At 41.7% G+C, this 26,316-nt stretch overlaps 3 protein-coding genes and 1 long non-coding RNA gene across 5 annotated transcripts; 2 read left to right on the forward strand and 2 right to left on the reverse strand.

The window, feature by feature from the left end:
- The first annotated feature begins 586 nt into the window (after positions 1-586).
- On the forward strand, positions 587-4,073 carry LOC104455655 (probable aquaporin NIP-type). The gene is made up of 7 exons (XM_039317857.1): positions 587-682; positions 782-1,003; positions 1,260-1,457; positions 1,560-1,621; positions 1,765-1,969; positions 3,386-3,434; positions 4,039-4,073. Exons 1-7 carry the CDS (start codon positions 587-589, stop codon positions 4,071-4,073), a joined length of 867 nt encoding a protein of 288 aa, XP_039173791.1.
- Positions 3,557-8,745, forward strand: LOC104453717 (protein WVD2-like 7). 2 transcript variants are annotated; one of them, XM_010068323.3, is made up of 10 exons: positions 3,557-3,803; positions 4,039-4,203; positions 4,864-5,523; positions 5,627-5,848; positions 6,017-6,060; positions 6,139-6,225; positions 6,305-6,401; positions 6,494-6,565; positions 7,129-7,239; positions 7,879-8,745. In XM_010068323.3, exons 2-10 carry the CDS (start codon positions 4,162-4,164, stop codon positions 8,350-8,352), a joined length of 1,809 nt encoding a protein of 602 aa, XP_010066625.2. In that variant the 5' UTR covers positions 3,557-3,803; positions 4,039-4,161; the 3' UTR covers positions 8,353-8,745. The 2 variants fall into 2 exon arrangements, with proteins under 2 accessions (XP_010066625.2, XP_039174316.1); XM_039318382.1 differs by having other exon boundaries at positions 4,089-4,203.
- Positions 8,746-8,947: 202 nt separating this feature from the next.
- LOC104453718 (WW domain-binding protein 2) lies at positions 8,948-9,701 on the reverse strand. Its single transcript, XM_010068326.3, has one exon. It carries the CDS (start codon positions 9,587-9,589, stop codon positions 9,155-9,157), a length of 435 nt encoding a protein of 144 aa, XP_010066628.1. The 5' UTR covers positions 9,590-9,701; the 3' UTR covers positions 8,948-9,154.
- Positions 9,702-14,823: 5,122 nt separating this feature from the next.
- On the reverse strand, positions 14,824-18,381 carry LOC104453719. The gene is made up of 2 exons (XR_727156.3): positions 18,080-18,381; positions 14,824-17,928 (listed from the first exon to the last, which is right to left on the reverse strand). It is a non-coding gene; the product is annotated as an uncharacterized LOC104453719 (long non-coding RNA).
- Positions 18,382-26,316: the final 7,935 nt, after the last annotated feature.

Here is a 26,316-nt window from a genome sequence, read left to right on the forward strand (position 1 = left end):
CCGACCGCCGGATCCGGTGGTCCAGTGGCCGGACTTCAAAAAAAAATATATGTGTATTTTTTCTTTTTTAATTTAATAAAAGTTAATTACAAATGCACATTTTACCAAACGGTATTTTGGTCAAAGTTGTTTTTTAATGCAAACTTTACCAAACGATATTTACATTTCGAAAAACCCCATTCACCTAAAGGTATTTGCATTACTGCAAATGCATTTTCCAAAAGCCGAACCAAACGGGCCTGGCCCTAATCAGAAAGTGCTGGGTCCGTACCTTCTCCCAAAAAAAAAAAGAGCTGCCGTCAACATAAATAGAAACCTATCCATCCTCTTCCTCCATTTTTAGACTAAGAAAAAAGGCCTCAAAATAGACAAACATCCGCACCGCCGTTGCTTTGACCTCCATCTATTTGCTCCCACATAAAGAAAGAACCAATAAAGAGTCCTCAAAAACTCATCCCTCCCCTCGCTCATTCTTTCCCGCTCCCTCTTCCTCTCTCGTTCCTCTTCTTCCCCCCGCGCCCCCCCAAAGCATCGGACCTTCGAAAAGCACCTGATCCGTAAGGAAAACCAATCCCGGCGATAGACGATGGGCAAAGAAGCCGGCGAATCTAGCAAGGGCGCGACCGACGTCCACATCAGCGACTGCTGCACCTCCCCCGAGGTCGTCTCCCTCACGCAGAAGGTGACGAAGTCTCTCCTCGCCGTGGCTCTTTCCCCGCCCGCGCGCGTTCCTTTTCGGTTCCGTTCGGTTCTCATGCTTCTTCTTCTTCTTTCGCCGCAGGTGCTTGCTGAGGTGATCGGGACGTACTTCGTGATCTTCGCCGGGTGCGGGTCGGTGGCGGTGAACAAGATATACGGGTCGGTCACGTTCCCGGGCATCTGCGTGGTCTGGGGGCTGATCGTGATGGTCATGATATATTCGGTGGGTCACATCTCCGGCGCCCACTTCAACCCGGCCGTCACCGTCACCTTCGCCATCTTCAGGCATTTCCCTTATACGCAGGCGAGTCCTTTGCTCATTTCTTCTCTTGCAGATTCTTTGCCATGCATGTTAGAGGCAGCCGTCCGACCGGCTCGGGCCCAGGCCGAGCTCTCGAGCCGAGCCTAACGTGTTCGCGTCGGGCTAACCAGGCTTGGGGCTAGGCTTTCGTGCTCGAGATCGAGTCTGGTGCGGATATACGGCCCTATCGATCGAGCAAGTCGATGCTCGTCGTGTTGCACGTTCGCGTCATCTTCGCTCATGAAGATTAGCCGTGCAGGTACCTCTCTACGTCGTAGCGCAGCTGCTGGGATCGATCCTCGCCAGCGGCACGCTCTACCTGCTCTTCGACGTGGACTCCAAGTCGTTCTTCGGGACCGTGCCGACGGGTCCCCACGTCCGGTCGCTCGTGGTCGAGATCATCATATCCTTCCTGCTGATGTTCGTCGTATCCGGAGTCGCGACCGATAACCGAGCGGTACGACCCCGAGAGAATTCTTTTCCTCCCTCTAAACGTCCTTCCCGTGAGACGATGAATCGAGTACAGTTTCGGTAACGTTTTGATCGTTTTCTCATGCAGACCGGCGAACTAGCAGGAATTGCGATCGGGATGACGATCTTGCTGAACGTGTTCGTCGGCGGGTTAGTTTGTACTCAAAATAAATCGGAAAAAAAAAAATATCACAAATTATACTGTACCAAACATACGTTTCTAAGATGGAATTTAAATAAAAAACAAATAGATTTTTTTTTTTTCAATTTTCTAATTTATTGAAAAATTGCAGGCCGGTTTCCGGCGCATCCATGAACCCGGCAAGGACCCTTGGGCCGGCCATCACGATGCACGTCTACAATGGGCTTTGGGTCTACATTGTTGGGCCGTTCGTCGGCACCATCTTGGGCGGTTTCGCCTATAATCTGATCAGGCAAACGGATAAGTCCCTCGGCGAGTTGACCAAGAGCGCGTCCTTCCTCAGGAGCAAAGCCGAAGTGTGAATTTTTTTTCTTTACCTTTTTAATGTTGAATGTATAGAATAACAGCATCCATAAGGATGATATAGAGTACTTGTTTATTTATTTATTTATTTTTTGTGGGAGAATTTTCTTGGCTTTCTTTTAGGGCGGACATAATCCATGTTGTCTAGCCAACTTTATCTTGTTGGCCCCTTGTGTTTAGGATGTGTTTATTTAAGTGAAAGTAAAATTTCGCGTGTTGACTTTCCAAGCTTTTCATGTGTTTATCTTGTCAAATATGGGGAAAACCATTTACGGTCAAAAATATGCATGCGTGCTTAAAATAGGAAAAATGAATTCTTTAATGCGAAAAGGGGGACAACATTTTCATGGAAAAAGTATTCGCTTTTGTTATGAAGTTTTCCTTTGAAATAAAAGCACCCATAATCTAATCATGAAAGCAGGGGTCTATGTGCGCTTCGTCGGGAAGCAAAATAGTTCCCGGCCCTAGCTCCTTTGCATGTGGGGCTATATGGGACTGAATCAATCCGGTCCGAATTCGGAACACATTAGCCCTAAAAGTTTCGATCCTAACGAAATGTTTGTCTCGTTACATTCTATGATTGCGATAAATGAGTTTGAAACTAGCTTAACGTCTTCAAGCATGTGACTTTTGTTTGCTTCGATTCTAACTTATTAGAAATAAATGAGTCCCATGCAATCCGATTTCCACGTGACAATTTCTACTCTTAACGAGGTCCTAACTTGTAAGTATGATTTGGAAAATTGGTTTACCCTTTGAATCTATAGGGTGACCAAATGAAAGAGCTCGATTATTTGATACACAACTCGGGATTTGATCACATTTAAGACAAGTGTTAGGATTTCGATTGCATTTGACATGCCATTCGAAATGAGTAGTTCCAGAGTCGATTTAGGTTTCACCTAAAACTTACTACGTAGGATCAATTCCCTAACTTTTGAAACTAGAAACCTACATGTTAATTGGTTCTAGAGTCTACCAGAGAATTGGTCAATTTCTTCTTCTTCTTTTTTTGTTACATATTTTTCCTTTTTAATTAACCAAAAATGAAAGTGAACATAACTACAAAAATCTCACCTATGAATACTGGACAATCTATAAAATATGAATAAATGAGATAAACTAAACAATCAAAAGTTTAAAACATGTGCTTAAAAAATTTATTCGGTAACTAATTCTTGGGAACGAAAACAAACAATACGAGTTGCATTTTTATTGAAATTGAGAATTGGACCAGTAACTATGGAAACTTAGAATTGGATAAGTTCCTATGGGCGGTTTTATCTGGAACCGAGGTTGCTCACCCCTACGTACCGTGTACTTGTAGAGTTTCCCAACTCCCGTGATTATAATTCGACGGATCGGATCTACACCGAAGGAAGGCACGTTAGGAATCCACGTGACGGGAGCGGTGGTCGTCGTCGAGATCGGACGATGACAGAAAGGACAAAAGTGCACGTGATTCAGATTTAACCCCCCCCAGGATTCCCCTCCCCCCCAAAAATAAAATTAATAATTAATGATAAAAAATTAAATAAAATAACAAGAAAGAGCTCCCGCGGTGCGCTGAATCGAGTAAGCAACAGTCCCATAATTCGCAACTGACGTTGAAAGCTCTCCTCCCCCTCGTCTTCTTCTTCTTCTCGCTCGCTCGCTCGCTCGCTCTGCAGGTGGATTTGCCGTCGCCATCGCGTTCTCCGGAGCTTCCTCTCTCCGTTCGTCGGACGGAGAAGCGCCGCCGCGGGGGCGGGGCGGGGGGTTTCGCCGTCGCAAATCCCCGTTCCGTTTGCTTCGCGCGTGATCCTTCGGCCTCGATGCGTGATCGAGGTATCATTCGTTCCTTCCGCTCGACTCCGCTTACGCTCCACACCTCCGTCCCTCCCTCCACCTACATAATGCTCCCTCCCTCTCTCTCCTCTTTCTTTCTTCCTTCCTTCTTTCTTTCCTTTTGCCGCTCGCCGCCGCCGCCGCCGCCGCCGTCGGCGGTGAATCTGCTCGCGTCGGGCTTTTTTGTTTTTGTGTTTTTTTGCTTTATTGTGATGCCTGCGGATCGGTTTGTTAGGGAGTGAGGCGGTGGAAATGGTGATCGGATTGTGATGCTCGTTCGCGCAGGCGGCTGCTAGTTCCGGGGACTCTCTCTCTCTCTCTCTCTCTGGTCGGAATCGGCGGGGGGGGATTATTTCGCATGGCTGGAGGAATCGAAGAGACGTTCGGCGTCGGTTTTCAGGTTAGCATCGCGGCTCTCTGTGTGTGTGTGGAGATTCTGGAGGATCCCGCTTACTCGCACGTACTCTACTCATTCTTACTCTGCTCTGCGTTTCTCGTGTATGTGTGTGAGAGGATCACAGCAAGAGGAAGGTGCAGTTTTTATCGCTAGTCCGCTATGGTTTCTAGATGATATTGTTTGAGGATCACTTCTTATTTGGGTAGGATCACGGGATCAAAGCATTATGTAGATCGATGGTTGCCCGTTTAGTCTGTGCTATCTGCCTGAATTACCGGATTCAGGAACTGAGCAAAAGTGCGATTTTGTGAGGTTAGAGAGAGCAATGTGAATACATAGCTCGGAATTCTTCTATGGTTCTCTCTGCTGTTGACGTGAAGATGGTCACTGCGTTGGGATTTTACCCGTAGCGTAGTATCTCCCTGATATCGTCAGCATTTCGTTCTCGAACCTGGAAGCTGAGTATGAACAGAGAGCTATCTGTTTAAAAATTCGAGCTTTTATGATCTCCAATAAGTTATCTGGAAGATTGTGAACGCAGAAAGTGACCTGGAGGATTTCTGGTTAAGATGTGATGAACTAGCTTTGACTTTTTCTCCCATCCCTGCAGATAATTGATCCTCCTTTCTTTCCTTTCTAACGTGCTTTCAATCCAATTGGCAGGCTGATTCAATTCACTCCGGCTCTATTTCATTTGGGAGGTTTGAAAAAGAACCTTTGGCATGGGAAAGGCGGTCTTCTTTCTCGCACAATAGGTATCTAGAAGAGGTTGAGAAATTCTCCAAACCTGGTTCAGTGAACGAGAAGAAAGCTCTACTTGAAGCTCATTTTAAGAAGAAACCGCTTCTGCATCAAAGTTCATCTGAGTGGCAGACTGGAAGGGACCATCAGCATGATGAAGATGACACATCAGACAATACGAGCAGGGAAGGATTTGAGCTTTCAATTGAGGATAATTATTTTGGTCACTTTGATGAGAGTCCAGCAAGATCAGGGTGTAGTGGAGAGTACGGAGTAAGAGTTGGTGAAAGAGAAGATCCAGGTGTTTTGTCATTCCGATCCCATGAAAAGGAGGGGTTAAATGATCTTTCCATGGATTTTATTCCTATAGAGCATAATGCAGGGATGCCAGTTTATATAGAGGTTGGGCATAATGACTTGCCAATAGGTTTTGCTGAGACACCCATAGTCGCAAAAACAAGTTCTGACTATGATGAGAGAGAAGCAGAGAATTGTTCTGAGGCCAGCTATTCATTTATAAAGGACAAGACTGATGAAAGGGTTGAAAAGACCTGTTCAGAAACATCTCATTCTTCTCCAAAGGTATGGGATACTTTCATGTAATTGACTTCATGCATCATGTTTAATGGGTTAAAGTACTGGTTCCTTTTCATGTTGCTTATTCGTCCATATATCGTCATCTCAGTCGGCATCAGCATCGGAAACTAAGCTCACTGAGGCCACAGCTAAGTCTCAGTTCTCAGTGGCTGATGAGAAGAGAAAAATTTCCGCCGGATCATCCAAAGATTTGAACAAAACTCTGGGTGGAAGGATAAGAGGATCTCCATTGAGAACAAATAGACAGAAAGATTCAACCATGTCTGCAGCTCAAACTTCCCGTCTAGTACACAAAACTTTGAACCCAGAGGTAACGGTTGATTTGTGATGAGTGACAATGCCAAAGTTGACGTTTTGAATTGAGAAGTACAACTTGCATGATTACATCAATAATCATGTCAAAGTCCAATTCTTTGACTTTCTTCTTTGCTCGATACTTTCTTCTAACTGTTAATGCATGATGGTCATCTATGCTCAGCAAAGGGAAAAGCTGGTGGCGAAACCAGTGCGTGAAGACAATAGGTACTTCTTGCCTCTTTTACATGAAACGTGATATGTTATTTCCATTCTACAGAGGTCTTATACTGTCATTTCTAACAGCAAAGGAGAAGGAGGACAGAAAATTTCTGAACCTCAATCCGTGTCGATGACGAAGCTCGAATCAAGAGCAGATTCTACTAGAAGCAGGTCTGAAAAGAAAATTCAGAACTCCTTGAGGAGATCAGTCTTCGAATCTTCTGACTTAATTCCTTGACCTGAAATACAGGCTAAAGCACATTGCTCAGTCACAGAAGCCAGAAACAAAGTCCACCTCTAAAGGTTTTAATTTTCTGAGTGACCAGCGAGCAGAAAGGAGAAAAGAGGTAAGTGTTAGAAATGATAACAGGATATGATGGTAAAATTCATGGTCGGTATATCTGCCTGATAACTTGGTTTCGCAATTTGCTTGATTTAGTATTTTATGAGGCTGGAGGAAAAGATGCATGCTAAGGAGGCTGAGATTAATGAGATTCAAGCAAAAGCACAGGTATGCTGAATCATTCTTTCTTTCTTTTTTTCGCTATGTAGGTATACTGAATTGTCCAAAGAATAATAGTAGGTACATCAAGGATGGTTTACAAAACTTTTATATAAAGTGATATGGCAGACTCTTATTTGATGTTGAATATGGTCCACCTGTGTCAATTACATACAGTTTATCAGATCACTTACCATATCAGTTTGGGAGACTAGTGTTATTCAAATATGTATCATTATTTATCTTCATTGAGAATACTACATTCACGCAAGGCAAGGTGGATACCAAATGATCGATGCATACAGAAGAGAAATAATCTTTGCACCTTTATTTCGTAAATCACCATTTCTTGACCTGATAAGCAATTCTTGTATTGTTCTTTTCAATTAATGATGCTTTAGCTTATTGACCTTCCCCATCCCCCTTTCCATTCTTCCTTGACTATTATATGATCTCTCTCTGCTCAGAGCCGGAAACCACATTGATGTAATTAAAAAGGTAGCATGATTTATTGCACTATAGTTTTGCCTTTGTGGTTGTAGATCTAGATAATGTCATTCTTATTATTGTAGGAAGAGACAGAAGCTGAAATCAAGCAGTTCCGGAAGAGCCTTAATTTCAAAGCAACGCCTATGCCTTCTTTCTATCGCGCAACTCTGCTATCTGGGTCAGATGGCAACAAGGTACATTAACACAAAATCTTTTCCATGTTTTCCTGTTTTTATGAGGGTCAATAAGAGTAAGTTCCACTTGGGGAAATAAGTTAGTCATTGTGAAATGTGTTTCCCAATGAATTTTTAGTGGCTTTCTATCTTCTGAAGCCTTTACCTGCACTAATCGTGGTACTCTGCAACCTGGACCAGGGGAAAGGTTTTTCATGTCTGCTTCTTCTTATGATGGTTGATAAAAGCCAGTTCCACTTAAGTGAAATTATTAATGCGTCTTCTTATGAATCTTAGTGGCTTTCAAATCTCCAAACCGTAATCAATCTGATTTAATTTTCTTCCCAATATGCTCCACTTCAGCACGTGTGACTTTATGTCCAACATTTCCTACTTCAAACTTGAAGCTGAGCAAACAGCCAAGACCGATTCTGTTTGACATCGTAACATGAAGGTCATAGGAGAATTTGTGCTCCTATATCAGACAAGCCATTTGATCATGAAGCATTTTATAACATAAGAATTTTGAAGAACAGAGTATAAAGTCAAATGTGCCCTCTTCTGAGTGGATTTCCTATGCACTTTCACTATACTTCTGTTGTTATTTACTTGGTTTATAAACCAGCCATTCTAATTCAAGGCAGCTTTTTTATGTCTTAGGCTTCATCTACCAGGGACAGGTCAAGCATTTCATCTATGAGATGTCCCAGTCCTCAAAATCAAGCTGCTTCACGATCCAGAATTCATTCCAAGGCTGGAAATTGCCAAGTTGTTGCCGCGAGTGCATCTCTAAACACATCGAATCCACCTGAAGCCTCTCTGGATCACAAATTGATCAGCAAGACCTGGGGCTCGAATGCGGTCTCTCCAACACCATCATCGAACAAAGCTGAATCCACAGGAGATGCAATTGCAAATGAAACTGCTTCGAGAAAGGGCAGAGACGATGACAACGGGAATACCAACAAGCAGAAATCGAAAGCATCGGCAACTGCTAGGACAGCGAAAGGCCAGAGAGTTGAGGGGAAGCAGAAAGCAGGAGTCAAAAGAGACACCAGTCAGATGATGAGAAAGGATACTAGAACTGTTGGCACGAGCAGGACGGGCCGTGTCGCTGGAAGTGTTACTTCCTGACAGCATTTCTTCCGTGAAATCTTCCCTAAATTAGTCATTGTTTCATTGTTACTCATTTGCCTCCACATCACTTGAATAGAAGATGCCCGAGGAAGTTTAGGAAAATAAGGTAAAGTCGGCTTTCGTAGATTCTTACATGGCCAAAAGAGAAAGCCTGCTCATGTATCAGAGTGCGTTCATTCTCTGGCCGTTCATTCTCTATCAAAGCCAGAGAATTTCATTTTATGCATGTTCATGTATCATAAGTTCAACCCGAAGGTGGCGAAATTCGTCACTTCCGACACCGATTATCGGATGGACACCTGTATACCGAAGGACAATTGTAATTTATCGCGAATAACCCAAGGATCTTGATCCTCTTGAGAACAATGAATGATTTCATTCCGTCGTCGATATTCATCATCCTGCTCGTCCACGACTTGCTGCATTTCTTGCTTGTCGCTCTGGAGTAAAATTCCCTCCTTGCATACGAAAAGGATGCACAACATGTCGATCCACGATGATCCTCTTAAATTGGTTCGTGGTGTATTATGTTTGATTATCAATATAAGCTTTATTTGCTTAGCCAAAAGAAAACAAGCACGAAATTGGAAGGTGGTCAAAACGAAAGCTCAGTGACATTCCTTCCTCCAGACATCAAAAACACTATAAGCATCTGTTGTACATCTATCAAATTGTCTATTTGTCCAGCTTACTCTTTTAACACTAAATTACAAACCCGAAGTGCTCTCCGCATAAGCTTCATACCAAGCAAATGAAAACAGCTCTACATTTTTTACATCGTCATTTTCACCGCCTTACATTAAATAATATACCACAACTGACCCAAACTAGCAACCGCCCCTATAAGCACGACCGTCGATATCCGGAGACCTGCGGCCGATGACTCCGCTGTCTTCATCCGGGGAGGCTTCCGGTAGTAGTATGGAAAATAGGGCAAGATCGGATCAGGCGGTGGGGGAGCGCCATAAAAGCCGCCGCTTGGCTGAGGCGGACTGTAAGGGAAGTAACCCGCCGGCGGAGGATAGATAGTGCCGGGCGGTGCCGGGTAGGCTCCTTCTTGAGTCGGAGTGGTCATCACCGCCGAGGGCGATGCCGGATTACCGGTGGACGCGGGCGGTGGATTACCAGTGCATGACGGGTACGGGCAAGACCCTTGGGAACTGGTGGTCTCGATGACGTTCAGGATCACGAAAGCTAAGACGAGGGTGGAAACAGCCCGTCCCGGCTTGGCCATGTGAATAGAGCATGCGAGGGGGATGGTCGAGAGAATCACCTCGAGAAAGACGCAGAGGCCGGAAGAAGATCGGACAAGATTACGTGACGGCGAGCGATTGAGTAAAGATCTAATCTTTAATGTTCACATCAATGTGTTGATCAGCGAGTGCCACGCATGTCCCATCAAGCGGTGCAAAACATAGGCACCGCATGCAGCTGGACAGCTGTGGATTTGCGAAGTCACGCGGCTAGATAACGACTGATAACCGAACGTACGAGGTTGTCCATAGACACACGTAGCCCACTTGTCGTATGATGTTGAGTATATTATTATGTCTTTATATATAATTTACCTAATACAAGAAATAGAAAGTCGAATAATGAATTTCTCTAATCACACGGTCACTTCAATTATCCTTGAAAAAGCTAAACCCACGGGGAGATTACTAATTAGCTAGCTACAACTGTCCTAATCCATTTTTCCACTCTTCAGACAGCGACTTCTGGTGGACGTCTAGCGACCAAATAAGAGAGATTTGGTTTATCCAAGATTTCACCCTGCCGTTTTTGTTGTGATTCCCCTGATATGTGACGTGTTTTCCAATCAATAGCGGCTGGATTTACAGTACCGTAGAAGGTCATATATATGATATTCACCTAAGGAGAGGAAAATTATTCAATAAGTTGCATCTAATTCAGTCATAATTTTTTTAATTTAACTAATTAATCTTAAATTTTCAGCAGTTTTCAAATGTAGTCACAGTCAATTTTGATCCACTTAGTGTCAGTTGTCTAAGATGCATGGCTGGTGCAATTTTTTTATGATGTTCGTGAATATGTGGATGAATAAGGAAAATCGTCCAAAAAGTTTTAACTTATTGTATAGTTGTCTAGTTATGTCAATCCTAAAATTTTTAATTTGGTTAATATAATCCTAAATAATTTGACAATTTTTCAATGGGCCACACTTTTTTCACTCTATCTTTCACTAATAAACTCCCTTTTCATAATGTTTTGACCATCTTATCCTTCGTGGGTCCCGCATTTTGGCATCCGAAGGTTCAAACGGTGGCCCTCCTTTTATTTGGTCTCTTTCCTCACGAGTCTCACTCCTTCTTCTTACTTATTACTCTTCTATTTGCATGCATCTGCGGTCCTTTTCCTCATTAGCTAGCAACAATGAAAAACAAATCGAATTGATGCACCGCGATCAATACATGAGACTGTGAGATTTTGTCCTTTTATTTGTTCTCTTTCCTCACGAGTCTCACTCCTTCTTCTTACTTATTACTCTTCTATTTGCATGCATCTGTGGTCCTTTTCCTCATTAGCTAGCAAACATGAAAAACAAACCAAATCGATGCACCGAGATCAATGCATGAGGCTGAGAGATTTTGTCCTTTTATTTGGTCTCTTTCCTCACGAGTCCCACTCCTTCTTCATACTTGTTACTCTTCTATTTGCATGCATCTACAGTCCTTTTCCTCATTAGCTAGCAACAATGAAAAACAAACCAAATCAATGCACTGAGATCAATACATGAGACTGTGAGATTTTGTAAGATCACTACCAATTGTTTTAAAAATTTAATATGTTAGATAAAAGTGCGATTTATCATTTAAATATTTTAACACTCCCCATCATGCTTATTCTGGTTTGTGGAAATTTAACTGGGATGGCAAATGGAGCCCGGAAAGAATTGAACTTAGGACATCCAAGCTTTGATACTATGTGAGATTTTATGGGATCATAGCCGACTAGTCTAAAATCTTAATTGATAGATAAAAGTGTGGTTTAATATTTAATTACGCTAATACCCCCTCATGCTTAGTATTTAATTGGGGAGACAAATATAACATAAAAATATTTGAAATCAGGATCTCCAACTCTGATTTTATGTGAGATTTTGTAGAATCACAATCGACCATTCTAAAAGTTTAAACTGATAGATGAAGGCGTGATTTAATAGTTAATTACGCTAATAGTGACTTTATGTATCCCATCATCCATTGCACCCACTTTTTGTTTTAAGTTCAACCAAAGAGACGATTGGCAAGGTGGCTTGGATGTCCGAGGCGGAAGCAGAACACCCCAACAACAAAAGAGATAGTCCAAGTCTGATTTGGATTAGTCTACTATAATTGCTTCATAGGTGATTGGCAAGGATTGTTGTGGCACGTGAGGCATTAGGCTCTCCCCATCCCATCGAGGCAGCCTTCGAAGCCGCCCCCAATAGGCGAAAGCCTCTCCATGCCTAGGCTTGGAGTCCACCTTCATCTCCGGCACGGCGAGCTGACTATTCATGGTGGTCGGCGATGTTCGGGAGAGGGGGCTCGCTATGGGGTCGGAGAGGTGGGAGCCGAGGGAGGCGGAGGAGAGTGATAGCAGTGGGCCGGAGTTTGGAAAGAGAGTTTCTAGGAAGGAATCCGGCGGATGGCGACGGCGGCGTTGATTGATCGGAGGTGGCGATACTCTGGTTGGTTCAATGTGGCGGGATTGTCTTCTTTTTCTTAGCCATCATTGTTTACCATTGCCATTACTGTTTCCTTGAGAATGGTACTACGCACAGAGAACAAGAAGAGTAGTGGGACCGTAAGGAAAGAAAAGAAACCAAATAAAAGGAGGAGCATGGATATTGAACCTTCGGATACCAAAAACGTGGGACTCACAAAGAATCAAATAATCAAGATATTGTGAAAGGGAGTATATTAGTTTAAGAGAGAGTAGAAAAAGCACAACCTTTTTCTAGTATAGTCATTCTAATAAATTTTGATTGAAAATCTCTTACGTAATGATTCAATGAGTGTCACGAGTCTAAATGACACAATCAGCACTAACATGGACAATTTTTACAATGTCTTTTGATTTTTTTTTAGTTTTTTGTTTTCATTTTTCTCTCTCTCTTTTTATTACTTTTATAAAAAAAAATTAGAGGATATGCATGGCCAATGGTTGACTAGCCATTGGACAGAGGCAATGGCCGTGATGGCCCTTGCAAAATCTAGCGAGATGACGGGAGGGCATTGTGGCCCTCACATAGATATCACTTGTGGCTAGCAACCTTGGTTGGTTATTGCCGAGTCCCCTATTATCCTCGTCGACCATTTCGAGAAAATAAGCAGTGGAAAATAAAAAGAAAAGAATAAAAAAATTCATAATTTTTTTAAAATGCAAAAATTATCCACATTAGCACATGTGATGTCATGGAAGATAATTAACGTCCACCTCAGTGATTTTTGGCCAATATTGGTCGAAAGGATTGCATTGAAAATTATCAAAAATTTAAGACTATATTGTTTAAATTGAAAAGTTTAAGAATAATTGACCACCATGCAATAAATTTAGGACTTTTTGACAATAATCTTTCAGTTGGGATCCTCTGCCCTTCTCCCTGTTCACCGGCGTCTTTTTTCACGCTTGCCTTGTTCCTTGTTTTGTTATAAGGATTTCCCTATTCTCCCTTTCCTTGTATCCACTGTGTTGGTTGCTTTTAGCTGTTGTTTGGCTTGTTTCTGCTCCTGTGCAGTTTGTGGCTTCCCCCCCTTTTTTCTTGGTACCCTTCCACTTGCTTTGACTTGTTTGTTTTCGTAAGTGCAAGTTTTGGTGTCGAGTTTTTGTTGTATAGCTGTATAGCTCTTTGGTTTAAAGTCAATATATCTCTTACTTTCTATCAAAAAAAAAATCTTTAGAGGAAAAATTACAAATAAATAAATAAATAAATCTATTATACTTATGTCAATTTAATTTTAAAATTTTTAATATGGTTAATTTAGTCATAAACCCTTTAACAATTTTCCAATTTGTGCTAATCACTTACATGAGGGTCTAGTTAGCGATTGCCATCCTACATGGCACGACCAAGCCCTGAAGTAGAGATTTTTTTAAAAAATTTCCTTTTTTCCTTTCTTTCCTTTCCTTTCTTTTTTCTTTTTTCTCTTTTTCCCTTTTCCCCTACACCGGACCTTTTCAAATTACTTATTTTCAAATAAAACTTATCATGTTTATTACAACAAAATAAATGATTGGGCAATAGATCAACGATTTCTTAGAGAACTTCTGCACAAATTTGCCAGCAACACGCTTGACCTTAGCTAAACTTTCTCGGACACGTTGCCTCAGTGTCCTTGAGCTGAAGTCTCGCGCCGTCCTAAAATCTCAATTCTCTCGTCATCTCGGTCAATACAAGGACCGACACGGTCGATCGCTGATGCACATCACCAATTGTCGCCTCATGGCGAGTTGATGCTAAGTCGGGTGTCGCTCGAGGTTTAGCATTTAAGAAGGATGCATGAATACCCTTATTACAAGTCGGGATGCCAACGGTGTCGATCTCCACGATGCGAATGTCTTGATTGTGTTTGCTTTCTGATGAATGTGCGGAAGAGGATTAGATGGACTCGATCTTAAAGAGTTCGGGGACTAAACTGGACGAAAGGAAATCTAGAAACGATGTTGGACAACGAGGGAAAGTTTCGGGAGACCATCGATGCCGTAACTCCTAATCTGCGCGCGTGTGAAATTTCTAGGGATCGTCGGACTTTTTGCTATCCTACAATGTAAAAAATTTTATGTTTATGTAATCGAGTTGTACGGATTTGTATTACAAGAGGAGGGAGATACGTATGGATTCCAATGATTCACGATCGCATGGCCTATTACGGGGATGCAAATGAAGCTGTTTTCGCTTGTCAACAGGCGTTACAGGCTGGGAAATTGCAAAAACAACGGGTGTGGAATTCTTGGTGTACTTCTCGACTCAAATTTCTCTTTTCTAGTCGCCAAAAGCCCTCCCGAAGTCAAAGAAAGCACCCTCCCCGTGACTTCTCGCGACAATTTATCGATAAAGAATTGACTTTTTAGGGACTAAATGGTCACCGGAGAGGAACTTTTGGCAACCCGTTTGGTCGGTTGGAGTAGTGTTCTAGCAGTGATTAGGTCACTGAAGGTTCTTCTGGTAACCATAATTTGGATTGCTAGAAGCGACGTAGAGCAAGGTCCTTTTTGCAACCGAAATTGGCACTTGGAACTTCTATAGCCCAAATCTAGACTTTTCACGACCATCTTTTCGTCGTTAGGCAAGATTTCTTTGCATTTTTTTTTTTTTCATATTTAACGTAACAGAGCGATGCACACAGCTTGGCCTTCAATATAAATTGCAGCTGTGCTTTTGACAAATAACGCGACAAATAGTATAGGTAAATGCTGGTCACATATACACCGCACCACCACATGATGTTGAAGAGGACCCAATGATGCATTAAGGGAAGGTTGTATTTGATCATGGCGAAAACAAAATATTTCTCCTCAATTCTCATTTCTCCAAATTGAAAAAGAAAACACGAATGTAGGCCGTGTTCCAGTGACTTTATCAGTACGTGCCATCTAAACAAGTACCAAATGCTTGAAAAATGACGTACTTCGAATTCAAAGTAGTTTTCTCCGAGAGAGAGAGATCCCTTTAGTGTGTTTATTACCTCATTCACCGCGGACTCCGTGATGACTCTCTCTCCTGCGTCTTTCCACTGGTCTTGAAACGAACGAACCGTGCGTTGATCATGCAGCTGACGACGACCACGGAAAGGTCAAAAGAGAGAGAGAGAGAGAGAGGGAGGGGGGGTGTCGACTTCCATGCGAAGGCATGCCAAATGACCGGTCCTTCCGTTCATAACCTCACATTCGTTGACTGTTCGACCTTCAAACTCTCCATTCGCGAAACCCTAACCTAAGACGCCCCAGCCTAGTTCTAACAAGAAGCGTCTAACCATGTAAAAGCTACCCTTCAAGCGCATGGGAAGTTGTTAACTCTTTGCAAGCGGTCACACGGACACATTGCATAGGAGTATTATCCCAAGAATACATGAGCAAAAGTCTCCTCAGACATTCATGGAAACAGACAAGCAAATTTCCTTTCCTAAGGCAGTACGAGGTTTGGTAATACTTTTTTAGGTGCACCAGCTTCTAGTGAGTCAAATGGTCCATCGCCCTTGCGGACTTCACATGCAATCTACGTACAACCTAACGGTCACGGTATACTGCAATCACTCAAACCCTATTCGCTTAGCTTTGAAATTCGGACTTAAGAGAAAAAAAACTAGGGAAGTGCCTCGTCTTTTCTCTTCCTTTTAGCATTCGGTACTATGAAATGGAAGTCTTATCCATGGTAAATTAGGGATCGGCCACCCCGAACTATGCCTCTGAACTCTGTGAGCTAGCCTTTACTAAGGTTTAGATTTTATCTCCAGTTAGCATCTAGTATAATCTCTTTTTTTCCCCTTTGACCAAGGAGTGGATTTACCAAAGCACCAACATGCAGTTAAACTGGTAAATGCTTCTTTTTCAGTGCTGACTTCGCCAATAGAATTGAAGATGAGCGTTTTCTTTTTTTAACCAACCGCAAACTTATATAGAATATAGATACTCAACCTCTAATACGTATAGGCTGTTCACCTAACACACAGTCTATCTAATTAATATATGTGCGTATTTCCTATACATTGACTTGTGTGCACAGTGTTCGATTACAACGGCATTCAGCCTATGTACAACTATCAGCCATATCATATTGGTAAATAGAAGTTTCACTCGTGTGAAAAAGAAAACGAGTTATCTTTAGTTGAGAAATTATCTAGGAACTTAGTATATTGTGTTAAATAAAATCTGGACCATCATATCTAATAGAATTAATGTGGAATCAACAAGAGACCTGTCATTTTTATAACCCACATTCATTTTAGTACATATACCGCATTCATGTAAGAATTTCTCATCTTTTAATCTTATTATCTTGATAAAAACCCCAATAGATAAAAAATCCAAAATCAGAAAAATGGGCGCAGTGGGTTCTCGCGCCAGCTCCACCTACCTTTCTGTTCTAACTTCAATTGGCTAGTCTGTCCCAAGGAAGAACTCTTTTCTCACCCACCGCCGCACGCATGTGGCCCCTTAGTTTACCTTCTGGTCATGGTCACACTTCGTCCTACTTAGTCAAATCTCCAAGTCTCTAGGACATAGATTGTCTTAAAGCCCCAGCTTATTTTATAGAGTTCAATGGTACAGATTCATTACGTTCTTAAAATTTAAGGTTCTGATAACGATGTCTAGTACAAACCTAGCCTGGATTTTGTCCTGATCTCCACACAAACTGCAGAACAGTTGCATGGACAGGAAATGGGGACGAAGTAATATGACAGCCAATAGATTTTGTGGTCAGTGACGGTAGATCACATGAAATCCAACACTATCTACCGTTGCGATTTATTCGCTCTGTTCACTTTACATTCTGAGTCTAGACAAATGTTTCACCCTATATAAATTGAAAGAATCAAATTCGAAAGAAAAGCCTTCCAATAAGATTCCCTTGACTCTTTTAAGTTAATCAAAAAAAGTGTTCAACCGCAGTGCAGATTAGTCAAGAATTGTCACTCAAGTTGAACAATCTCATTCAGTTCATCACGACATGAGCCATCTGGTCAAGAATTCTCACTTGGTGTCATACTTTGACACAAAGCATCAGGTAGAAAGTTCCTAGAAACTGCCGTGGATGCTACCGTAATAAAGAGACAATCATGCTGATGTATCACTTATACGCATGCAAACCAGAGAGAGAATCATCACTAACCACCTTTTCTAATTTTTTATCAAAGGAACAAATTCCAAAAAACCCCCAAAGCATTTCGTGCTTTGTTAAAGCGAAGATGATCGGGGTATGTACAGAACTCGAGGCTTAATTGGGTTGAGATAAAATGGTATACCTATGTACTCGTTCACAAAAATCACACCCTAGTATTTTTCCTTAGCACAAGCAAACAAAGTAAAAGGACTCTGGAGACCTGTATATAATTGTTTTGGTTCTTTAGAATTTAATAATTTTCTCGATTTGGTTTCTTTTCTAAGTCGAGCATATCGCATCCGCATGTCCGCTGTGTTTCATATGTTAAATATAGGGAGTATCAGGCTGGTATACGTTAACGTAACATATGTACTTTCTATTTGTGTGTTAGGTATAAGTTTATTTTGGTAGCGGAACAACTTCTGATTGCACCATTGCATGACTCTTTCAAGACAAACCAAAATGACCCAGCAAGTGATTTCGCTTATAGAGCTCACTCTTGCTCCAACAGATGTTTGTTATCGCGATGCTTTCGCGATCTCTCTACTCTCCCAGAGACGGGGAGAGAGGGAGAGAGAGAGAATCAACTATCTAGGGTTTCATGAAGCCCTAACAACAGTTTCAAGGTCGAACAGACAACGAAGCAAAGGTTAGAAAACAAAAGACTGCTCACTTGGCATGAATAGCATGGAAATACACTCACCCGTGTGCGCATGTCCATGAATACACCTCCTCTTCCACCTCGAAAACTGTAAAATTCCAAAATATGGTGAATACTTTTGAATCCATACACCAGCAAACCAGAGAAACAGCAGAAGAAAAAAGAAAGCATATGCATGTATAATTAAGGTCTAAACCAAAGAAATCTATGCATAAAGAGAAAATAAAGAAACAAAGTACCAGGGTCTCTCCTTGGTGGAAGGAAGAGAGTGCTCAGTTTGATGAATTTGAAGGGCCAGCCTGATTTTTATAGAGAGAGGAAAAGGGGGAGAGAGAGAGAGAGAGAGAGAGAGAGAGAGAGAGAGAGAGAGAGAGAGATTTTCTACGGGGCCAAAGAAAGGTAGTCTGTAAAATAATTTGTCAGACTCCATTCACTTGGCAAGTGAAGAGTAAGCTTTGACTCACGGGTGGTAGATATGTGAACGACACAGCAGGATGTGCAAATGCACCTTAACAACCTTTACTAAGCCTTCTAGTTATCTATTGCCCAGGTGAAACTAGATAAGAGTATTTAACAACTGAGCAACTGTTTCTGGATTGGAATCCGCACAATCTAAGGGGGCAAAAATTATCTTCTTCTGTTTACTTTTCCTCTTTCCCCATTCAACCTCTCTTTTCACTTTTCTTCTTTCCGCCATCATCAACCTGTTGTCGCCATTGCCGCCTCACACCGCTACCTACGCCATCCACCTCTCCCCGCTCCGTCATCGCCTCTCTCACTCTCTCCTGTGCACGCACGCGCAAGCGCATGCTTGAGGTCGCGACCTCATATCCAAAGCCACCAACCTCAATCGCCTTCCTACTTGGAATCGCCTGAGGTTGCGCACAATTAGTAGTGCAGTGTTCGCAACCTTTCTGCATAATGGGTATAGAATTTCAGACAATAATAAGTTGTTTCAGATATAAATGAATAATTGTAATATAAATTGCTAGTGTGCATTTTTACTACACAAACGGTTGTATCCGTTCTTTGTTTGATAGTTGGTGAGAGAGTAAGTACTTAAAACCTAAAAATCAACGGTGGATAAGGCTATTTGGTAAAGTTTTCTTTACACCGGCGGTGCAAGATCTAATTTTCCACGTCCGTTGTTTTTGTGATAAGTATCCTGCCTAATCATCAGCAGGGCATCTTATAGATCTAGCTATACGCTTCTAAATTTTCTTTTTCAAGTGCATAGATAGTAATTTTATGAACTCATATGGAGAGAATTTGTGCATGTACGAATTACTCGCACATGAGGGTGCGATAATCTTCAAAAGCACGCCATGAATCAAATTATTTTATCATGAAAATGCTAACGTACCGGAAGTTCCTTCGTCGTCCCTATGAAGAAGATACTCAAGAGATTGATTTACTAGTATCTAGATTATTTTGACCAGATTAGGTCATGACACATCCAAAAAAGTATTGAGATTCATATCAGGGTAGCACCTCGATAACACAAACAGACACTGGTTCCAGCGCATACTTTCCATATTCATATTGCTCTTATGACGTGCATGAGAGAGAGAGAGAGAGAGAGAGAGAGACTTGAAGAGTAGGGTTTGAAAAGCAGTACAGAGAAGGAGCCAGCTGATGGTGAAGTTTAGCTGGTGCTCTGGTGTGATTCTTGAAATGCTGAAAGAAATTAATCGTGGAAAACGAACGGATCCTATGCATCCAGCCGCGCATGATCCCACTCCCATCTACCCATTATTCTTTGTGAGCACATAACTCTCTCTCTCTCTCTCTCTCTTTGTTTCCTTTGGTCATCTCTCTTGAATAGGAAGTGAAATCCACATCGTATCAAACAGTCCTCCTCACCCGCACAACATGGAAGAAATATCTTATAGCTACCGTGACCAGCAGATGACAATGTATTGGACACATGACCAAGACTCATTGGTTGCCAAGATTTGGGAGCCTCTCTCTCTCTCTCTCTCTCTCTCTCTTCTCGGATTCCACAAATTTTAAAAATTTTGTGTAAATTTCGAAGGTCATATCATACTACAATCTACAGATGATGACTTCCAATGGACGTATATCTGTTTAATTCAACCCGCTCAAGTTTGAATATGCCCACACGTTGCATGACTATTTTCAATGTTACGTTTGCAGTGGATTGGATTCATCCGCCATTTGATTTGCTTTGAATGCAGTACATATTTGAAATAAACACGAATCACATCCCACACCACACAATGTAGTTGAGTTGTCATTCATCTCATGACGTAACAATCTCACTTAGAGTCGATAATGATATTTCAATTTTCAAAACTTAAAAGATATATATAAGTAAATCCAAAAAATTACCAAAAAAATTCCTACACTTTTTGTACTTATGTCAAATCAGCTATAAACATTTTGATTTAGCAATTTATTATTATAAAATTTGACAATTTGGCGATTGAGTTCTTAAATTGCCGACTTAAATGCCGATCATCCTACATAGCACAAGTTGAGTTAATGTTGATGTGAACAATTTATGCAATTTAAAAAAAAAAATGATTTCTTTTTCTTTGTGGCCAGGAGGGTCATCAGCGACCCTTGTCGTTCACAAAGGCTTAGCCCTGACTAGGTGAGGTCTACCTCACCCACAACCACTTGGACCATGAAGGTCTTGGGCGAGGCCATCACGACCCTCGCCTGGATCTTACGAGGGCCTTCATGCTTTCCCCCACGATCACAAAGGCCTTAGGCAAGACCATCATGGCCTCACCAGCTACAAGCAAGGCCTTTGGGGTTGGGTCCCCGATGACCCTTGTCGGCATAATTAAAAAAAGAAAAAAAAGTAAAGAGAGAAAAGGAAATTAATAATTATAAAATAATAAAAAATTAATTTTAAAAAATACAAAAATTGTCTATGTTGGCATCAATCATTGTCGGCCGTGTCACATACGACGATCGATGTACTACGTCAATGATTTTCTATCAAAATTTGCTAGAATGACTTATTTGGCAAATTACCAAAATGTTTCAGACTAAATTAGCTAAATAAAATGTTTATAATGAAATTGGTATAAATATAATAGGTTTAATTTTATTTTTTTTTGGATAATTTTCTCCAAGGAAATCTAATAACACTGCATTTAATACACCAAAAAGGCGACGTGGTTGTAATAACCCTTTTCCACATATAACCGTACCTTCGGATCTATTTTATTTTTATAGACTAGTTAACCTCTAGGTGATTTAATTCCCCCTAACCCTCAATTTTACATTTCCAATCGACCTAAGAAGTGATTGGTGGGGACTCATAAAACGATTTAGGTATTTAAATCCCAATAGCTTTTCCCCGACCTATGGGATGGAAAACTGTAGACCATCGACTACGGGACAATTTTTTCAAAATTGCATTTTCGTTTTCCATTTCAATTTTCGCATTTGGACGTTAAATGAAAACATAAATCCGGATCGCGGGGTGGAAAGGCACAATGGCGATGATCACTATCCACTTAATACTCCCTCTTTTTTTTTTTTGTCAAGCTATTCACTCGATTCCAAAAGGTTATTTTATTCGATTAACCATAAAAAGTTACTTTCAAGTGTTCAACGACTTAATCATTAAGAACCAAACCACCCAATTGATGTGGTAAAATGTGTACTTTCATGCAAAAGAAAAAAGAAAAAGAATCACCCCATTGATATGGTCAAATGTGTACTTTTTATCTTTTTTGAAATCAAAAGTGTAAAAAGCAAACATCATACATCATGGAGAATACATCATTTTCTTAGTAATTCTCATAAAAAAAAAAAAAACCAGTTAGATGGCTAGAAGAACGACGTGCGAACTCATTACTCATGAGTGAAAATTTTATAAAAGTTACCGGACTGTGTTAGGTGAGACAAATTCATCAAGAGGAGTGAAAGCACGAAAATGACAAGGGAGCAATCAAAGACGGGAAGGAACTTGGTGTAAGTTAAAAAACAAAGCGGAATGTTGTATCTCAAGAGTGCTCCGAGTCATGACACAATTCGACATTTCGAGGACTGTCCTTCTGTTCTGACCAAAAAAGAAAATGAAAGGACAGTCTTTCTGTAATGCACCGTCAAAGTTTGAGTTTCCTTAATAAGTAGGACCAAAGTTGAGGCGGGGAATGGTCTATATTAGCCTTCAAGCACGCCTTAAGGAGCATGCCCAATTCGTTTGATTCTCAAATCGCACCATGTGCAATCCATTAAAATATTGAATATTGCACTAGTCCACATTAAATTGCTTGGAAATGCTTGAGACGCTCTTTGATATAACTCAAGTGGCAAGACCACTAAGGCGATTGATCGAGTAGTTTAAGACTGTCTTCCAATTGGTGGGGAGCCCCCATTGGCTATAGGTTTGAATCCTCCGGTTGCTTCTCAATCTTAGGAAATCCTTTTGTTTTATGGCATAGGTTTGGCTTGCGTGCCCAAAGCATCAATCACGACTATATTCCAATTCGTGGCATATGATGTAATGGTGATAGGGTCGCTTAAAATGAATAGCAATTATGACTCGAAATAAATATTTCGATCACAAGTGTGCAATTTCCATAATAATGTTCAGCATAATTACTAATATTGATGGCCTCTTCCCACCATGTCAGTTTTATTGGAAGAAAAAGAAAACTAAAGTTTTAAAAAGATTAAACCAAATAAGTATCTAAAGTACACTTCATTATTTGTCCAAAAAAAAAAAAAAGTACACTTCATTATGGGCTCAGTGGCCCTTGAGCAACGAGGGTTATAAGGGTGCAAACAACACCTTTTGGATGGGCTTTAGTAAGGTTATATAGTTAAATAATCCGATCTCAGCCTGAAAATTTCGCATTATAGTAACAATCTAATGACAAATTCATCACTGTGTCCCAAAATATACTGGAAAGAACCAAAGGAAAAAAATCCCCGTCTAGTAGTTGAATGAGGCTAAAAAAAACTTTTAGGATCGCTACTATGAGACTCGTCATTGCAAACGACATGAGTGAAGGAGCTTGAATCCCACCAGATTGGTTCCATTAGCTCACCAATCACGTTGCTGTGAGCCTGCAACAAATTGTCAACTGTCCAGTCGAATTTGTCATCGAATGGGGACCAAAAGAAACCATTTGAAGGGTGGACGGCACGAAACCGGGTTTTGTTTTTCATACTACCTTCTATCCAATAAGGGGCTCAATCCCCCCTTAAATATTAGGGTTATCTTTTTTTTGAATCGTCATTTTCAGTAAGCGATGTATCTCTTTCAGTGGTACGCGCTCCTTCCTTTTTTATGTCTTTAAACAATTACGTATACGCAATCTAGATAAATGCCGGCCCTCTTTAGCAAGGGATGGCCATTAGTCATTTCAAGATTGAATTGAACGTATACAAACACCACCGTAAGCTGTACAATCGGCAAAAGCTACAAGACACCCGAAAGGATAAATGGAAGGTAACTCTTTCATTGGTGTAACGGGACCTTCAGTGGCCTTTTTCGACTTGACAGGACAATCAGTGGCGGTTGACTTTCGCGCGAATTTGCCCTTTTTTTGACTGGCGAGAGCATCGGCCACCGTCCAAAAAGCAGAGCGGAGCGGAGGAAATCCCAACCGTCGCAAGCTCTCCCCTCCCCACCTGTCGGTTTCCATCCGAAAAACAAAGCGCAGGAACAACCTGGGCCGTCCGATGTGCCCGGAATCCTCGCGGGCCGTCCGACCATCTTCACTTGTCCGGTTGTTGTGGGGTGGGACCAACAACGAGGATTGGCGGGATCGGTCCTGCCGCTTCGCCCGACGACGGACCGTTCCCGTCGTTTTCGTTTGATTAGGGCGGGGTGAATCGAACCGGTCTTTTATTGAGCGAACGGGATGCGAGCACGCACAGGCCCCAGTAAGTTCTCTTCCTTATCGGCCGTTGAATTAGATGGATCCGTAACAGACCAGATTCATCCAACCATGAGTAGCGCAGTTAATATAAGTTCTCTTCCTTATTGTAGAGGTTGAGAATTTAAACCCTCTTCTTGTTAAAGTGTTTGAAGTGGGGGTTCTGGTGTTGGGGTTCTGGATTAGCGTCCACGAAATTTACATCTAAAATAGCGGTTTGTAGCAAAGATTGACGATATCGCTGGATACTAGAAGGTTGTGTAATCCCCGAAAAATGATGTCAGGTGATTTTTTTTCAATTTGGACCCATTTGAGGTCGTGGGTTGTTGCCTGGAAACTGGGTCCGGAGGCAAAAATCGCGAGTTCCGTACTGACCTTTCAGTTGCCGACGAAGAAAGCCTCACGGGGGCCTAATGCGAATTATGGTTACCTTGGACCAACAGATAGATGCCACGTCGTCGCCTCACGTCAATTTTTTTGTCAAAGTCAACTTTCGTCATTGTCGCGACGTACTAGTCTGGAAAGGCCGTCTGGTCCTAAACTTCTATTTAAGAGGCAACATTAATTGTGACTTTGATTTTATGGTGCACTACCGATGATCTTGGATTTCTGGAGAGCTACACGTAACGCTCATTTAAACGGACATCCTGTCGAATTGTTCAGCAGTGTTTGAACCAACTAGTCTCTTTGGATTTATTTGATAATCATTCCATTTTTCTATTTTTTTTATTTAAAAAAACAAAAATCCGTTTAATAAAGTTAACTAAACTTTCTTTCTTTTTTGTTGGAATAGAAAAGTAACTAGAGAATAGATTTGAAATCGAAACAATGAGTAAAAAAAAATATTGCTCTATTGTTAGGAACAAAAATGAAAAAAAAAAAACTAATTCTCAACATAAATTGTTCTCTAGAATTCGTTACCTTGGACCAACAAATAGATGCTACGTTATCATGAGACAAATAGATGCTACGTTATCGTCTCACGTCAATTTTTTTGTCAAAGTCGACTTTGTCATCGTCGCAACGTGCTAGTCTAGACAAGCTGGTCTCAAACTTCTATTTGAGGGGCAACATTAATTGTGACTTCAATTTGATGGTGTACTACCAATGAACTTTGATTTCTGGAGAGCTACACGTAACGCTTACTTGAGGGACCATTGTCGCGACCTCTTTTTTTTCGGCGCCCGCAATCGGGTACGAGCGTCTAAAGGAGGCTAATGGCTCGGCTAAATTTATTAAGCCCGGACTCTCCCAAGTCCACCAATTCACGACTTTAATAGTCTAAATTTTTAACCTGTAAATTAATTTTAAAATGGAGTCGCCACTAATCGGTTTGGGGTGGGTCGATTAGAAACCCAAACGAAGTATCGGGAGAAATACTCGCTCCCGCGCAACTGCAGAAATTAGGATCGGGGACTTGATTACACTAGTTAATCACTAATGCCCTTTCGGTACCTAATCTTGTTTAAACCCCGAGGCTTTTTGGATTTTGAGAGATTTTCCATGCATTTTGGGAGGAAAACATTTTTTGAGTATTTTTCTCATTTTTTGGTATTTTTGGAGAAATACAAGTCTTTTTGGCTTTTTCTGAAATTTTTTTGGCTTTTTTTATGAATTTTTGGCTTTTTTTGGATTTTTGGCATTTTTGGAAAATAAAATATTTTTTTAATATTTTTCAAAATATTTTTGGAAAATAAATTATTTTTGATTTTTCTCGATTTTTTTAGAAAATAAAACATTTTTCGAAATTTTTTTATATATTTTTCGATTTTCTGGAAATTAAAACATTTTTGATTTTTTTTTTTGAAAATAAATTATTTATTTATTATTATTTTATATTAAAATAATAAAACAAAACCGCCCGGTCGGATCCGCGGGTTGTGTCCGACCCGGCTAGCGACCCGAACGAGGACGGGCCCGACTCGGATTTTTTTGGCTTTTTCTTTTAATACAAGCCTGGCCCAAAATTTTTAATCAAAGCCCAAGGAACAAAAGGAGTCCCTATCCGCGTGAGATCGGCCCACTTGCGTCCAAGCCCGCTTGGCCCAAACTGACCGGAACCCTACCCGGTCAGGATCCACGCCCGACCCGTCGACCGGCCCGGTTCCCGCGAGGAACCCTACCCGACGGGGCTTTCGCCCGACCCGGTCGCGACCTGAATTTGCAACCCCAAATTCTAGTGCTTCTTTGCGGCGCTAGAGAGGGATGGCGGGGCCGGCAACTCGGCCATGGTGGCGCGACGGCGACGGATCGGCAACGACGACGGCAGCTACATGGACGACAAAGAACGGCCGACTTCGATGGGACGCGGCGCGGCAAGAACACGAGCCTCTTGGCCAATCGGGATTGAGGCCGAGGCTAGGGTTTCAAAAAAAGGGGGCGGCGAGGGGTGGCGAGCGAAGACGGCGACGGCCAAGAGGGGGCTGATACCTGCTTATGGAGAGGGTATGGCGCAGCGGCGTGGGAAAAGGCGATGACCCAGCACAAGCGAAACTCCGCAACGGGGGCTCCGAGTCGCGGCGGTTCTTTGAGCTCCGAAGCAGCAGCGGATCTGGGGGGGTGCAGGTGCGACGACGGGGCAGCTACGGCGGTCCGTTAGCTTCTCA

Source organism: Eucalyptus grandis, chromosome 7 (assembly GCF_016545825.1).
Source record: "Eucalyptus grandis isolate ANBG69807.140 chromosome 7, ASM1654582v1, whole genome shotgun sequence".
NCBI lineage: Eukaryota > Viridiplantae > Streptophyta > Magnoliopsida > Myrtales > Myrtaceae > Eucalyptus > Eucalyptus grandis.